This window comes from Rhinolophus sinicus, chromosome 4, assembly GCF_057876585.1.
Source record: "Rhinolophus sinicus isolate RSI-liver-muscle chromosome 4, RSI-T2T, whole genome shotgun sequence".
NCBI classification, from domain to species: domain Eukaryota; kingdom Metazoa; phylum Chordata; class Mammalia; order Chiroptera; family Rhinolophidae; genus Rhinolophus; species Rhinolophus sinicus.
Window position 1 is genome coordinate 17,087,592 of NC_142504.1, and position 15,562 is coordinate 17,103,153.

Consider the following 15,562-nt stretch of genomic DNA (forward strand, 5'->3'; position numbering starts at 1 on the left):
GCAGGTTTTGAATGCGAGTAGTTGTATCTTTTCTGTTTTGAAAAGATATGAAAATAGGAATCTTCTAAAATTCTGCATTTTAACAAAGATCCCTAGATGATTCATATGCACGCTATAGTCTGCAAAGCGGTCATCTTGACCACAGACTGGTTTTCAAATTTCTCTTCCTGCTTAATAGTTCAATCTGAAAGACGTGTGAGAAATGAAGCAAAAGGTGAGTTTAATCAATAAATATGCATGTCAGAGTAAATAATTTTAAAGATTAAAACAGTTTCGTGAGATAATACAGTTGACAAATCAGTATAAAATAGGTAGAATAATTCTTGGAGTAGATATGGTGTCTACAGCTGCGCAAATGGCATGCTTAAAAGGTAAACTAACCAGGATCCCTAAGAATTTAGAACTTTTTAAAACTCATAACTTAGTTATTTTTAGGATGTTATCTAATTTTCAGATAAATTGATACGATAAATATTCCAGCAAATCTACTTTGTGTAAATACTTCATAATCCAGCATTTCATTATAGTTCTACGTTTTCATTTTACCTTTTTGAGCTACTATATGAAAATCATTGACTACATATATACAGATGGCATTAACTTGTGACTCGCAGATGACCAAAGGATAAAGCATTACGATTTATGTTATCAAAAGGGAACTGCTCAGGGCCGGCCTGGTGGCTCAGGCGGTTAGAGCTCCATGCTCCTAACTCCAAAGGCTGCTGGTTCGATTCCCACATGGGCCAGTGGGCTCTCAACCACAAGGTTGCCAGTTCAATTCCTCGACTTCCGCAAGGGATGGTGGGCAGCGCCCCTGCAACTAAAATTGAACACGGCACCTTGAGCTGAGCTGCTGAGCTCCCAGATGGCTCAGTTGGTTGGAGCGCATCCTCTCAACCACAAAGTTGCTGGTTTGACTCCTGCAAGGGATGGTGGGCTGTGCCCCCTGCAACTTGCAATGGCAACTGGACCTGGAGCTGAGCTGTGCCCTCCACAACTAAGACTGAGAGAACAACAACTTGAAGCTGAACAGCACCCTCCACAACTGAGATTGAAAGGACAACAACTTGACTTGGAAAAACGGCCTGGAAGTACACACTGTTCCCCAATAAAAGTCCTGTTCCCCTTCCCCAATAAAATCTTTAAAAAAAAAAAAAGATAGTAAAATTCAGAATAGTCCCTGAGGGGGAATAAAAGCCATAATAAAATTTCCTCTCTTTAAAAAAACAAAACAAAAATGGAACTGCTCAGACAATAAAATGTTGGCAAGGATGAAGACAAACTGGAATCCTCATATACTGCTGATGAGAATGTAAAACAGTGCTGCCACTTTGGAAAATAAGTTTGGTTCCACCAAAAATCAAACACAGAGTTACCATATAATCCAACAATTCCACTCCCAAGAGAAATGAAAACATATATCCACACAAAAAACTTGTATACTAATGTTCATAGCATCATTATTCATAATAATCAAAAAATAGGAGCTACCCAAATGTCCATCAATTGATGAATGTAAAAACAAAATATGGTATATCCTTACAATGAAATATTAACTTGGGCATTTTTAAAAACAAATGATGTTTAGATGCATGCTACAACACAGATGGACCTTGAAAACATTATGCTAAGTGAAATAAACCAATCACAAGCAGACACATATGATTCCATTTATAGGAAATGTCCAGAGTAGGCAAATCCAGTGACAAAGTGGATTCAGTGGTTTCCAAGGGACTGAACAGAGGAGGAAATAGAGATTGATTGCAATTCAGTATGGGTTTCTTCTCGGGGTGATAAAAATGTTTGGAATTATATAGCGGTGATCAATGTACAACGTTGTGAATGTATTAAAAACTACTACTAAATTGTATACATTATATGAGAATTATGTCTCAATAAAGCTGTTATCTTAAAACAGAGAACTGCTCCCTCACAAGTGTGTCTATTTTAGGACTGCCCAATCTACCAAAAAGAAATAAAAAAGATCACAATATGCTCTTTAATTATCTGATGTTTGCTATCTCTACAAACTGCCTGTTCTGAAGTAAAATGGCACCAAATTAACAGCCAATGTAGCTGAACCAACACTTAAACTAAATGTTTTCCATTTAGTCCAAGGTTCCCAAGTTTCTTAAAATGACCATTAATTAAAAAAAAATAGCAAAGTATATATATCTAAATTTAATCTACTGAGTGGAGGGCACCAGCAGTGTGGGAGGTAGGAGATGGCCACCTAGTTTTCCCTGTGTATTTCCTAGCAATTAAATGTTTCTTGATGATGATAAAATAATTAATGATTAATGATGTCAATGCCATTGACTATAATGTCAGCCTACTCCTAACACTTATGGCTAAAAAGCATAATGCACAAATTTAGAAACTATTGTTCCAGCACCTAGCTAATTACTTATACTACATGACACACCTTAACTGAAGGCAAAGATCTTATAATAAATTACCACATCATGTAAATGTGCTGAACTACTGCCTACTAATATTTAATGAAGTCTAGAACCTATTTGTAAAATCATGATATTTTACCACAGATTTGGTGAAGTCAAAATCTCCAACAATTCCTTGCTCACGGTTTAAAGCAAATACATTGTTCTGATGAAGTGATCCATGAATTATGTCAGCCTTGTGCAATGTATGCAGGCCCTGAGCAACACCTTTCATGACCTTTAATGCTTCCTATAGGTAAGTACACACAAAAGAAGTCAGAAGCACGCAAATCATTTTAATACATGAATTTTTTCTAATTAAAAGATTTTTCCAGAAGTGAGTATGGCTTCCTCCAAATGAACCAGCACAGAGAAACAATTAAAGGGCAGAAGGCCTGATTATGTAACTGGTCACATCATATATTCTATATATGACTTAAGAGACTTCAGTCTCTAAGAAGACTTAAACTACATATAATGACCATATAAAGCATCTAGAAAAAAAAGACACTGAAATAAATAGTGTTAAAGGGTAGAAAGAATCATCAGGGCATTCTTTATGGTTATTACTAATTCACATTTACAATAGAAATTAAAGCTGTCCCTTAGCATTTATAATGCCAAGTGCTATACTGCGCAACTTATGAGTACATACAGTATAGCTTAACAGTTTCAAGCATAAGCTTTGGTACCAAAAAGACCTAATTTCAAGTCCCAACTCTGCAGCTAGCTGAGTGAATATATGCAAGTCATTTAATCTCTGTGAGCTTCATTTTTCTTATCTGTATATAACGGGATAACTTATATCACAGGGTTGATGTGACAATTAATTAGAATAATATGAGTTAAAATTTTACATAGCATAAAGCATGCAGTTTGCCCTCAATAAACATTAGGTATTATTTTCTCATCCAGTATATCCATGGAAATAGTGTTCTTTACTTACTTCTAAAGTCAGAGGCACACTGGCTTGAATAGCACTCAGGTTTGCCCTAGGATAGTAAGGGACCATCAGATAAGCCATGGGATCGGACTAAGAAGCAAAACAGAATGAGACCCAAAGTAAAAAATTCTTCAGTATATTTTTAGTGTGCACTGATTGTAAAAGATAACTTTTTCTTTATGTTAAAAGGAATGAAATGCCTCTCTAAAACTTAGAGCTAAAACTTTTTTAAATGTTTTCTACAAGAGATTAGTATAAGAACTTTACCTTACACAAAAATAGGAATATCAGTGGTAGTAACCCAGACTCTTCTTTACTTTCTCTCCAAGCTCTATGATAGGTGGCTGCTCTCTGAATCACCCCGGCTTCTGTGTCAATATCCACAGAATAGCCCTTGTACAAAAAGAAAAAAGACACTGGTAATTCCAAGATTAAAAATCCCACTCATAATAATAATACATCACTCCAGCTTAAACATAATGATTTTTATGTAAATTACACTACATCTATTTTATTTTTAAATTGTTTAAGTACTTTTTCTATCTGCTTTCAATGCTATGATTTAGAACAGAAAGAACAATTCTACCTGTAGTTTAATATACATTCTACAATGCGTTGCTACTAAGGCCAAATTAACTATCCTATTATCATGATTAACAGTTTCCCAAATCAATCAGAAGAAATCCCAGAAGAAATCAAAGAATAGAAAACTGTGTTGGCAAAACAGTTAAGATTTCAAAGAGAAATTTTTTAAAAAACAAGAATTTTATAAGGCTGTTGGATAGAATATAATAAGATAAGGTCACCTGAAAACAAGTATATCCTACTAAAGATATATATTATTTAGGAAATGAGGGAAGTTTTATACTCAAAATTAGTTCTGGCAATCAAACAGGAAGCACAATTATCATGCCAGTCAACTCATGATTTAGAAAACAAATAGTAGGTTTTTACTTGCCCATAAAGTAACACAACCACTCCCCTTTATATTTCTCAATCTTCCACAATTCAGAAGAATTTCAACTTACCTTTAAAAGAATTATCTGTCCATTAACTTCAGAACATACCAAAGGACGCTTGCTGCTAAGTTCCTTCATGGGCTCAGCATCAAGAAGATCCCGTTCCAAGTTCATAGTAAGAAGACCACCAGAATTCTAGGCAAAAGTTTTTATTACAGTTGAAGTATCCAAACAATCCCAGTACTTTTAAATCATAAATATAATTAGCTACATGCTATTAGATGGACTGGACATCATCAACCCTAGTAGAGAAACCAACAAAATAAAAATATCTAAAGTTTCACATTTTTTCTAGATCCTGGCTTTGAACTCCTCCCACCCAAAGTGTTATCACTATACATTTAATTGCAGCTACAGTTCTAGAACAGATTCTGAAGATGACTGGGATTAACCAAACATGCTTCCAAGGATCCCTGATGTTTACTTAGAAAACTTCATGTATTTCCTAAATATATTAAAATGATATTAAAAAGGAGATTGTAGAATGAGAATGAGAAGTCTAAAAATTATGACTACAATGAAGTAATTCTAACACTTCTGTCTCTGTTTGAAGTGGAATCCTCAGAAGTGAAAATGGCTTTCAAATATTTTAATTCTACTTAGATATTTCTGCTACTTTTTAAAGGAGTAATTTTTTGCACTAAAATCTATCAACAGTTTAAATCAAGCTAAGTTTTACTGTGGGGTAGTTTTAGTAAGAGGGGTTGTAAAATGGTTCTTGGGTTCTTTTTGTAAGTGTTGTCAGTATATTTAAGTAACCTACAATATATACTCAACCCACAGGGTTTTCTAAGTATACATCACAGATTAAACATCTTAAAATCATTAAAGATATCCATAAGCCATGATTCAAACCTTTTATAATCTTCCACAATAAAACAGATTAGCGTATTTTTAATTAAATTTCAAGTCCTACACAGCACCACATATTCTCTCACCCCATCCTACATGAGATAGACTCTAAGCCCGAGTTAAATAATTGCAAGGGAAAACCCACATTATTTTAAAGTCTAGTCTGAAAAGATTCTACAGTAATTGCTTTAACAATTTAAAGAATTTTTATCTGACATATTTATGAGTTCATAAATCTCTGTAAATACCATTTTTAAGTTATTATCATGGACATAATGACAATCTTAAAGAATAAATATTGTATGTAGTCCCTATCCCTAGCAAGCAATATAAAACAAGAGCTCACAGATTCTGCCGAGAGCCAGAGTTTACATACTGATCCATAATGCACGTATGTCTTAATACACTGACCTCCCACACTTTGAATCCTGCTTGCCTAGAAAACTATATCCGCATCAACATCTCTACCTTAACCAACTTCTCAAGACTTTTTCCATCCTGCTTTAACTTAAAAGACATATTCCACTTAAAGTCCTCATGACTAGCAGTGTCCTACTTTTATTCTAAAGCTTGGAACAGCAGCTAAAGCTACTTATCATTTCAAAAAATAAACACCTGCAATTCAAATAACTTCCATGCAGTGTATTGAATGGCTGCGAGAAACCACAGAAAACATGCCAATTAATATAAAAATTAAAATACAGTATGACAGTATTAAAGAGTGTTTTGAGGAAAAATTCTAATACCCAGAAACTATTCGTCAGAAATATTTTTATAGTAAGGATATTATAAATTTAACACTGACACAATTTTAACATCATCAGTTTTCAACACTCTCTACAAGTAGTAATTCTCAGGGGAAACAAAGCTTACCATGTACTTAAGTAATCCTATTTCAGGATGAAGCAGAGGTACCTCAGGGAACCACTTCTGTGTCAAGCTACTCAGCTTTTCCTAAATTTAAAAAATTATAGATCAATATATATTCAATTGTGATATGTTGGTCTTCAGGAAAAAATAATATACCAGTATGCTCCTTATTATATATCTAACAAGATATATAATCGAATAAGATGTATAACTTAGTAAGATAAATAACCATCCCTTCCTTCTATTACAAGAAATATCAAATGAAAACCAAGAATCATCTTGGATCTAAATTACCATCTTAGTAATAGAATAAAACTTAATTATCAATTTTAAGCTTGGTGTACATACACAGGCACAAAATCCTGCCTAAGGTCAAAGTCTGCACTCACTTCCAAGCTAAAATGAAAAAGTGTGCTGATATACCAATTTGAATCATAAAACTGTCTTCATTTCTCAAAAAATTAAGAATACAGTGACATTTTTAAAATAATGGCTATTTCATTTATGAGGGGAAAAAATCATAAAAGCCTTGAAATAAAAAATGAATACGTAGCTCTATAAAAGCCACTTTGATGCAAATGTGAAAAGTGACGATCCTTAGAAAAGTCATTTACCACATATTAATTAAATAAAACTTCTAGACATCTGTCAAGTCACTGGGAGATAGCTATTTTATCCACGGTGAATAATAAAGTACACACAATCATATGCATTTGCTAAATGAAACATAACTTAAAATGTCTATTATTTTCACACTATTTTTATTTTTCAAAGCACTGTTTAACTTATTACTTCTTCCCTGAAACAAAAAAAATACAATATTCTTTCCATTTTAAAGAGAAAACGTGCTGACTCTCCAAAGGTCACAAAAATTAGTGGCAGACTGGAGACCTAAAGATGTAACTTCCCCCAAAACCAACTGGTTTTATTTTGTTATATTCTTCAACTAAATTATACTGCTGCATTAAGGCTGTCATTTCAGGCAGCATTATGTTAAAATGATGTTCATATACATATTAATAAAGGAAAAAACTTTTAGGCTTTATGTTAAACAGAATATAAGCATTGTGCAAATTGTGTTTATGCTATAATCTCAATTCTTGTAAAAAACAAGCAGAAAAAGACTAAAAGAAAGTTAAGTCAAAACTTAACAGTGATCAGGCGGGCAGTTTGCTCAGTGGTTAGAGCATAGCGCTCATAACACCAAGGTCGCCAGTTCGATTCCCACATGGGCCAGTGAACTGCGCCCTCCACAACTGGATTGAAAACAACTTGACACGGAGCTGATAGGTCCTGGAAAAACACCCTGTTCCCCAATATTCCCCAATAAAAATTTCAAAAAAGGAGGAAAAAGACAACTTGCTAAAAAAAAATTAAAAATAAATAAAAAATTAACAGTGATTCCTACTCTTACTACTGAATGGAAAAGTTGTAGGTAATGGTTTTTCTTCTTTATAATTTTCTGTAATTTCTACATTTCATACAATGGTTCTGAATTATTTTGTCATCAGAAATTAATCTCTAAATTCACATAAATATTACTATGCCAACATAATTTGTATTTTTGTGATTACAGTCTACTTCATAAAATGGATATATTAATTCAATTTCTAATAAAAACTAATTCAAAACTTCAAAGAATCAAATACTTACATATTCCTCCTGCTCATGATAAATTTCCTGAAAGACACGATTGCGCAATTGAGTTATTTCTTGTTTTAGTTTCTCAATTTCAGATCCATCATGGTCATCAGACTTTAATCAGAAAGAAAAAAATGTGACTTTACAGGTTTGTTAGAGTAGACTGACAACAACTTTTCCTAGTAAGAATTCATGCAATTTCTATAGCAAATCACTTTGTCTGATTTCTATATATCCTTCTGTACCTAGCACATGATAGACCCTCATAACACTTGTTGAATTATTATTTATTAGTTTATTCTAACACTGACTTTTCCAAAACCTACGAAAAGGAATTATAAAATGTAAAGACATAAAATCAATTACACAGATTTTTCTCATGTCTTAATTTGCTGTAGACTTATCTCTATCATAAAGATGACAAACTGCCATAACAAAGTAAATGTCAAGAACAGGAGCCAGAATGCAATTAAATTCCCTCGAATTGTTTTCTACAAGAAATTTGTTTTTGTTTTTTAATGAGTAAATGTATGGCATGTCTACTAGAGGAAAGACAATGCAGGACTCACAAAGACTCCAGGAAATTCCAGTGATAATAAATAAGCCACCTTAAAAGGCAAGTTTTCAAAGTTAGATATATTTCTCCAAAAGTTAAAAAATTAAGCTAAAAAGGACACCACTCCCCACAGTTCAGAATATGATAAAACTGGAAAAATCTTAAACCATTATATTAGTTTCATTGTATATCCAATTAAGTGCTTCAGAGAGAACTAGAGCTAATTCAAGTTGGATTAAGATATAATATAAATGCCTTTTGTTACCTAAATCGAATTCTCAAGGGAACACAAAGAATTACCAGTTTCAAGCCTAAGGAAGGAGGCAAGTCCATATTAGAATGTCCTAATTCTTCTAGTTCTATTACTATATGAAAACAACTTAAAATATTTATGAGAAATAGTATGTCCAGCCATTAAAAAGAGAATAAACAGAAGACATCATGATATTAAAAGTACTTTATGACAAAATTCTACCTTTCAGGGAGCACCCCATCACCTTGCATGTAGTACTGGCTTGTAATAAAATAGACATTTTAACAGTCCAAACCAAAAGTTTCTTCAAATTATTCAAATATATCTTTTACTGAAAACTACTGCGGCAATGTAAACTATTTTTAAAGAACATTTAACGACATGCGAAAATGTTTACACTATTAATGTAAGATTTTATTTACATACACAAAGGAAAAAAGACAAAATATGTAAGACAAAATGTGAATAATGGTGCTATTTCAAAGAGTGCATTTGTGCATTAGTTTTACGAAGCAGAGCCAAAGTAAAATGAGATACACATAAAGTTCAGTAAGAACCAACTGTTTCCTTACTTCTTCCAAATTATTCTTTTCAACCAATTTCCATCTCAGTCGAGCTTTTAAGCTTTTCAGTGTCTTTTTAATGGACAGCAAGTGATCCAGATTGGGGCTCTTATTTAAATATTCGGTAATCTGATTCTTAAACTAAGAAAAAGAGTTATTATATTTTCAAAACACAGACAACATAGTCACTTACTGTTTATTATTTCTCTATTAAGATTCAACTAGTATTTATTGAGTTCAGATTGAAATAAGCAAATCTACAATTTTCAACTAGACAATTCTGCCAATTGATTTCTTAAGTACCCATATTTCTATTTTAAAAAACATTATAATGGGATGTATAGATGATGTAATACAGAATTGTACACCTGAAATCTATGTAATTTTACTAACAATTGTCACCCCAATAAATTTAAAAAATAAAAAAAAATAAAGAAAAAGAAACACATTAGTTCCAGCAATCAAAGTAGCAAAGGTAAAAGAAATATTTCAGGCTGATACATTCAGTAAGGCATACTTCGCTAGAGAGGATGCAAAGTGGAATTTCTAGTAATGTAAATTGAAATTACCCTTCCCAAAAGTAGTTTGGTAATATGTATTAAGTTTTTAAGAATGTTCACTCCTTTTGACTTGGTAATTAATGATTTTTAGGAATCTGGGGAAACAGACACACAAAATTATGTACAAAGATCATGTATAGTATTATTGATAAAAATAAATTGGAAGTAACCTTAATGTCTAAAACAAAGGGAAGGTTAAATAATGCTGTACATCTATATACAAGTGGTGATGTCTTAGTCACTCCAAATGACTCATCACATGGGAAAATTGTTCATAATACACAGTTAAATGGAAACACTTTCAAAATACCTTACAAAATGATGTAATGCATATAGTATGCACACATACATATAAGTCACCATCCAAAAAAGAAATACAGGCATAGCTCATTTTATTGTCCTTCATTTTATTGTACCTCACAGATATTGCGGTTTTTTGTTTTGTTTTTGTTTGCGTTTTTTGTTTTTTTGTTTTTTGATAAATTGAAAGTGCAGGGCAACCCTGTGTTGAACAAGTCTATCGTTGCCATTTTTCCAACAGCACTTGCTCACTTCTTGTCTCTATGTCACATTTTTGGTAATTCTCAGAATATCTCAAACTTTTCCATTATTATATTTGTTATGGTAATCTGTGATCAGTGATTTTTGATATTACCATTGTAACTGTTTTGGGGGAGCAATAAGCCACACCCATATAAGACAGCAAACTTAATGGATAAATGTGTGTTCTGACTGCTCCACTGATTGGCCATTCCCCCATCTCTCTCCTTTCCCTCGGGCCTCCCTACTCCCTGAGACATAATAATATTGAAATTACAGCAAATAATAATCCTATAGTCGCCTCTAAGTGTTCAAGTGAAAAGGTGTCACACATCACTCTCTTAAAAGTTAGAAATGATTAGGTTAGGGAAGAAGGCACATTCTCGAAAGTTGAGATAGGTCAGAAGCTAGGCCTCTTGCACCAGTTAGCCACGTAGTGAATGCAAAAGAAAAGTTTTTGAAGGAAATTAAGAGTACTACTCCAGTGAACACACGAATAAGAAAGCAAAACAGCCTTATTGCTACTCTGGAGAAAGTTTTAGCGTTCTGGATTAAAGATCAAACCAGCCACAACATTCCCTAAACCAAAACCTAATCCAGAGCGAGGCCCTGTTTTCAATTCTATAATGGCTGAGAGAGGTGAAGAAGTCGCAGAGTGAATTTAATTATATACCCAGATTACAATGGTTATAGTGCTTTGCTAGCAATAACAAATAATTTACCCACACATTGGGTATTAAACTACTTGAGAAAAGTTTAAATATTAAAAAATACAACGCATCAATATATAAGACAAAATAAAACATAATCCAACCTCAATACTGCTCTTGTACTTGGACTGTACTGTGGCAATAAGCCTTTCCTCTGAATGAATCTTCTGTTGTACTTGACTATATGTATTTAAAATGATCTCCTTGTCTGCGTCACCTTGCTCCTAAATGAAACCACACACATGGAATTATACACAAAGGAGTATTCAAAATAGTTAAAACCTTCAATAACAATGGATAAACTTCAAAATGATACCTTTAACAAATTTCTGTATCTATTTCAAAATATTTCTTAAACACAAATATTTTTCTAGACAGAAGATTGATGTCAAAGATGTTCATGTGGGAAATTTTACTCCCATTATACTATTATTCCTAGAGATGTCTGAAATAGAAGAACATTCTAGGAAACTGGGGATATAACGCTACATGTAAGAACTAAATATACAGAACTTCAACATTTAAAATCCTTTTTAGACATCATCTATTAACAACCACTTCTAAAATCAAGTCTGACAAAACCATCTAAATAAGGACTATTTGACCACAGGGAAATACAGTAATGCATATATATTTTTAATACCAATCTGAATAAAATCACTGAAGGCTAAAAGAAACAAGTAAAATGAAGAACATTATCACTGAGACCTTGGTAAACTGCCTGAAAAACTGCACGAGTCCCAGTGAGCAACATTAACATTATAAAATACTCTTTTGAGGAGCTACACTAATTTTTAACTTGACATAGCAATAGAGAATATACACAATAGAGAAAGGAAGCTACTAACCAACCTTGTGTCTCTACTTCTAAAGCTCTCCCAATTTTTATTTCAGATTTTCACAAACTCTAAAGTCTTTTCTTACAGTCATGGGGTATGATGGACTCATACCCAATATATAGAAAGCTGTTACACTCAGATTAAGAGAATTTTTCCTATAATTAAACATTAGATTTTATTTATTTTTGAAATGTCCTATTAAAATGAAAATACCACCCTGTGGAAGACTGAGATTTTGCTTTGTGTTTGGATTAGAACTTGACAGTGCTACTATTTCAAATAGGCCCATAAGAGGCTAAGACCAGTCTTGATACCTTCTAGCTAGCAAGAGAAACCATTCTGCTTCAAAGAAAGCAATAATAAAGAATATCAATACTCACAATCAGAGACATCTCCAGCTCTTTGCATACACTTGACTCAGTCTTCTCTAGGATTTCATCAATATTACCAATTGCATCTTCAGAAGTCAGTGATTCTTCCACAGATAGATCAAAAGCCTCATTTTCAAAAATAAAAGCATGAAGCATCTCATTTAATTATTTCAGTTATTGTGTCCTTATACCTGGAGCAGAGCATTAGCCTACACACTGGGCAATGTGGCAGAAATAAGGATACACAAGATATAGTACTTCCCTCATAAAACTTATGCACCAGAAAAAACACACACATCACACACCTAAAAAAAAAAACACGATTTTTAAAATGTGGTTAGTGGTTAACAGTGAGGAGAGGCGGCATAGAGAAGTATGAAAAAAACAGAGACAAGACCAGGATGTTTCCTGAGAATACAATAAAAGAAGCAGTCTGACTAAAAACTGGTAAAGAACCTTGAATGCTCAGCTGGCATCTTTAAATCTGAAAGGTAGAGGCAGACGTTAGCTCTTGAACACGGAAGGAATATGATTATACCTGGTATTTACTGATGAACTACGAGTAGTTAGGTATCTGGCGATTAAAAGTTAAAGACTAAACTCAGATGGTTCCATTTCATTAGGAAAACAAAGGCATTTTCTATCAGGAAATAAACTTTACAATAGGGTATTATATAGAAAAAATCAGGGGCCCAGATTATAATACAGAACATAAATGTTACAAGCAGTCACTTTGATTTCAAATATTCACATCTCTGATTAAGGAGATCTGGATTTGGCAAACAGCTGTGGAAATGAAAGAAAAGGGTAATTGATAATTAACCTAAACAGAAAGACAATTAAAATCAATAACAAAAAAAGATAAAGAAATAACTTAGTTAAGTTACTGTATCCATAAGAAAGTACCAAAAATGAAGAGTTCCAGAAGTGGCTAGAAACTAAAGGTTTTTTTTCCAAAACAAAACTAGAAATGCATATTTTGGAAATCATTCACACAGCTAAATGACAATATGGGTGTCTTTGTCCTTGCTAAGGAAGTTGTAAAGCAGACAGAAAAACAGAATCAGTAATAAAATTAGTCTAAAATGTAATTAGAGTTCAGAGTACTTTATACAAAACAACATGCCCCCAAGCCTTTTGGAAAATTACATTCTGTTTTTATAATAATAAACACGAACGAGAAAGAATATACAAAACATCTTTTCTAATATCTAACATCAACTGAGACTAATATTCCCCATTTATTTTAGGTATCTTTAAGATATTTAAGATATCTAAAATTTAAAAGACTTATTAAACACTGCCAATTAACATATAATTTTAAGCATGACTAGTTCGCCAACTGTTAAAACACGTCTTGCTAAAAACAAAAACAAAAAAAAGCTCTACTATCCTCAAAAGCACATGTATATATACATACCCGTATCTCTATACTATAGCTGTAAAATACACACTACTTGCAATAAACTCCACTGATACTATCTTACACCTACAGCTTCATTGAAGCTGTTTTCAAATATGTCCCAGAAACCATAAATATGTAAATTCCTCATTCCTCCATCCTGGCACACACATTCTCATTTATATTCATTCTCATTCTGTTTGTCCTCTCTCCCGCCCAACTCCCCTCTCTCTCAGCAAAGAAGTAAATTATATTTAGAAAGTTTTCGTTTTTTTTAATTTCCTGGTTTATGCTATGACACGCCAGGGCAAGAGCTCTTATTACCTGTACGCTGCTCTGGAACCACGCTACAAGACCTTGTAGAGAAACATCTGTTTCACTTCTAACACTGGTGAACCTCTCTCTTTTATCACACTTCCAGTCATAAAATTTCTTAAGTATTTCTTCAGAGCTTGTCCCTTTGTTGACCTGTCCATATACTGCTTCTAAAGACGTTGACAAATCCTGCAGAGATATATTTCTGTTTATTAAAGTTTATTAACTTCATATTAGGATTCAGGCACAGTATTACAATCTGAGAGACAGAAAAGTAGTATGTTGCATCCCTATCCTTGAGAATTTTATAAATAAAACTTAGAATAATTAGACATGAGAGTATAAAACTACCTAGAAGCTGATTTATTTGGACTTCAATAGTAAATGTTTATTAAGTGAATTAAGGTTATAAATACAAAGCTTTATATTCTTAGGTTTTTAAATAAATAGACTTTAAATTAGAATCACTACTGTTTTGTCCTGACATGGAAGTTTCCAAGACCTACTGCTAAATAAAAAAAGCTACACACCAAAATATACAAATAATTCCAATTAAGGAAAGACACTAAACATGTATATGTACTTAAAAGCATTTTTAAAAGGACTGGAAGAGACAAGAGAGCCTGCTGGCTCTCTCCAGGATCAAACTCTAGACATGTCAGAGACAAAAGGAAAACTTAATAGATCCCAGAAATTTTTATCACAAAACTCGGAGAACCATTGGAAAGACAGAAGACAGTTGGTGCTTAGGACTAAATACAATCACTGTAAGTGGGAGAAGGCCTGTACCATCTGTGGGAAAAGAGAACTTTCCTCATAGGCCCTTCTCTCTCCTTCACTTTGGACAGGAAAGCAGCAGAGCAAGCAAGAGGCAATGAATTTACACAAGCACAGCATAGGAAACTAGATGAGGCAAAAACTGATAGCCAGTACAGAAGAGCTGGCCAAGCCCTAAGTATTCTCTTTTCTTCCCTTTTCCTTGAACATCTGGTAGCATTTACACCCAAGGATGGTGGCCCCTGGAAAAGAGCAGTGGCTGAGGTACAGGAACTGGGAGGTTTACTGAAGAGTAAGATCATCTAGAAGAGAAGCCAACAGGAAGTAGAGCCCAGAGTACAACTCTAGAAGCTCTGAGAAACAACCCCATCCCACTCCCTAAACCCACCTGAAGTCTTTGAAGTTATGGTCCAAGCTTTCACCCTTCCCAGGCCGATCTACCACACTATCTCATACCTGCACAACAGCACAGAATTGAAAGAGCTTATAGTTCTCCAAGGGAATATAAGACCTTGAAGGGAAGTACAGGAAGGATAAAAGGTGTAACTAACATAAAGACTCTGAAAGAAATATAACAAACTAAGCCACCTTATAAAAAAGGAAACAAAATCAGTGACCCAAATAATAGTAATAACTCAAAATAAGCATAACAAATATTCTCAACAAAAAGAAAGAATATTGAAAACACAAGCACAAGGCAACACCAGTAGTTATAATAACCAACCAAAGTTATGTGGTATGAAAGAAGTGATCTTTAAAATAAAGAACACCGTGGACTGGCTAAATGGCAGAAGGGGATCAGATACTGAAGCAATTAGTGAGCTAGACGGTTAAGTCAAGAAATTCTTCAAAAAGACACATACAGGGATCAAAAGATAGAAAAAAATGGGTGGACAATTATGTAGAGGAT

General features: G+C 33.4%; 1 protein-coding gene across 2 annotated transcripts in view; it reads right to left on the reverse strand.

Moving 5' to 3' along the window:
- STK31 (serine/threonine kinase 31) overlaps positions 1-15,562 on the reverse strand; it is a 65,540-nt gene that overhangs the window by 18,034 nt on the left and 31,944 nt on the right. The window contains exons 11-20 of one of the 2 annotated variants that reach the window (XM_019727764.3): positions 13,885-14,064; positions 12,168-12,284; positions 11,053-11,172; positions 9,148-9,279; positions 7,779-7,880; positions 6,129-6,209; positions 4,413-4,538; positions 3,652-3,777; positions 3,388-3,474; positions 2,542-2,691 (exon numbers count right to left, since the gene is read on the reverse strand). In XM_019727764.3, the coding sequence (XP_019583323.2) occupies positions 2,542-2,691; positions 3,388-3,474; positions 3,652-3,777; positions 4,413-4,538; positions 6,129-6,209; positions 7,779-7,880; positions 9,148-9,279; positions 11,053-11,172; positions 12,168-12,284; positions 13,885-14,064 (1,221 nt within the window). The remainder of the gene's footprint in view (positions 1-2,541; positions 2,692-3,387; positions 3,475-3,651; positions 3,778-4,412; positions 4,539-6,128; positions 6,210-7,778; positions 7,881-9,147; positions 9,280-11,052; positions 11,173-12,167; positions 12,285-13,884; positions 14,065-15,562) is intronic. The other variant, XM_088797693.1, reaches the window with a different exon arrangement.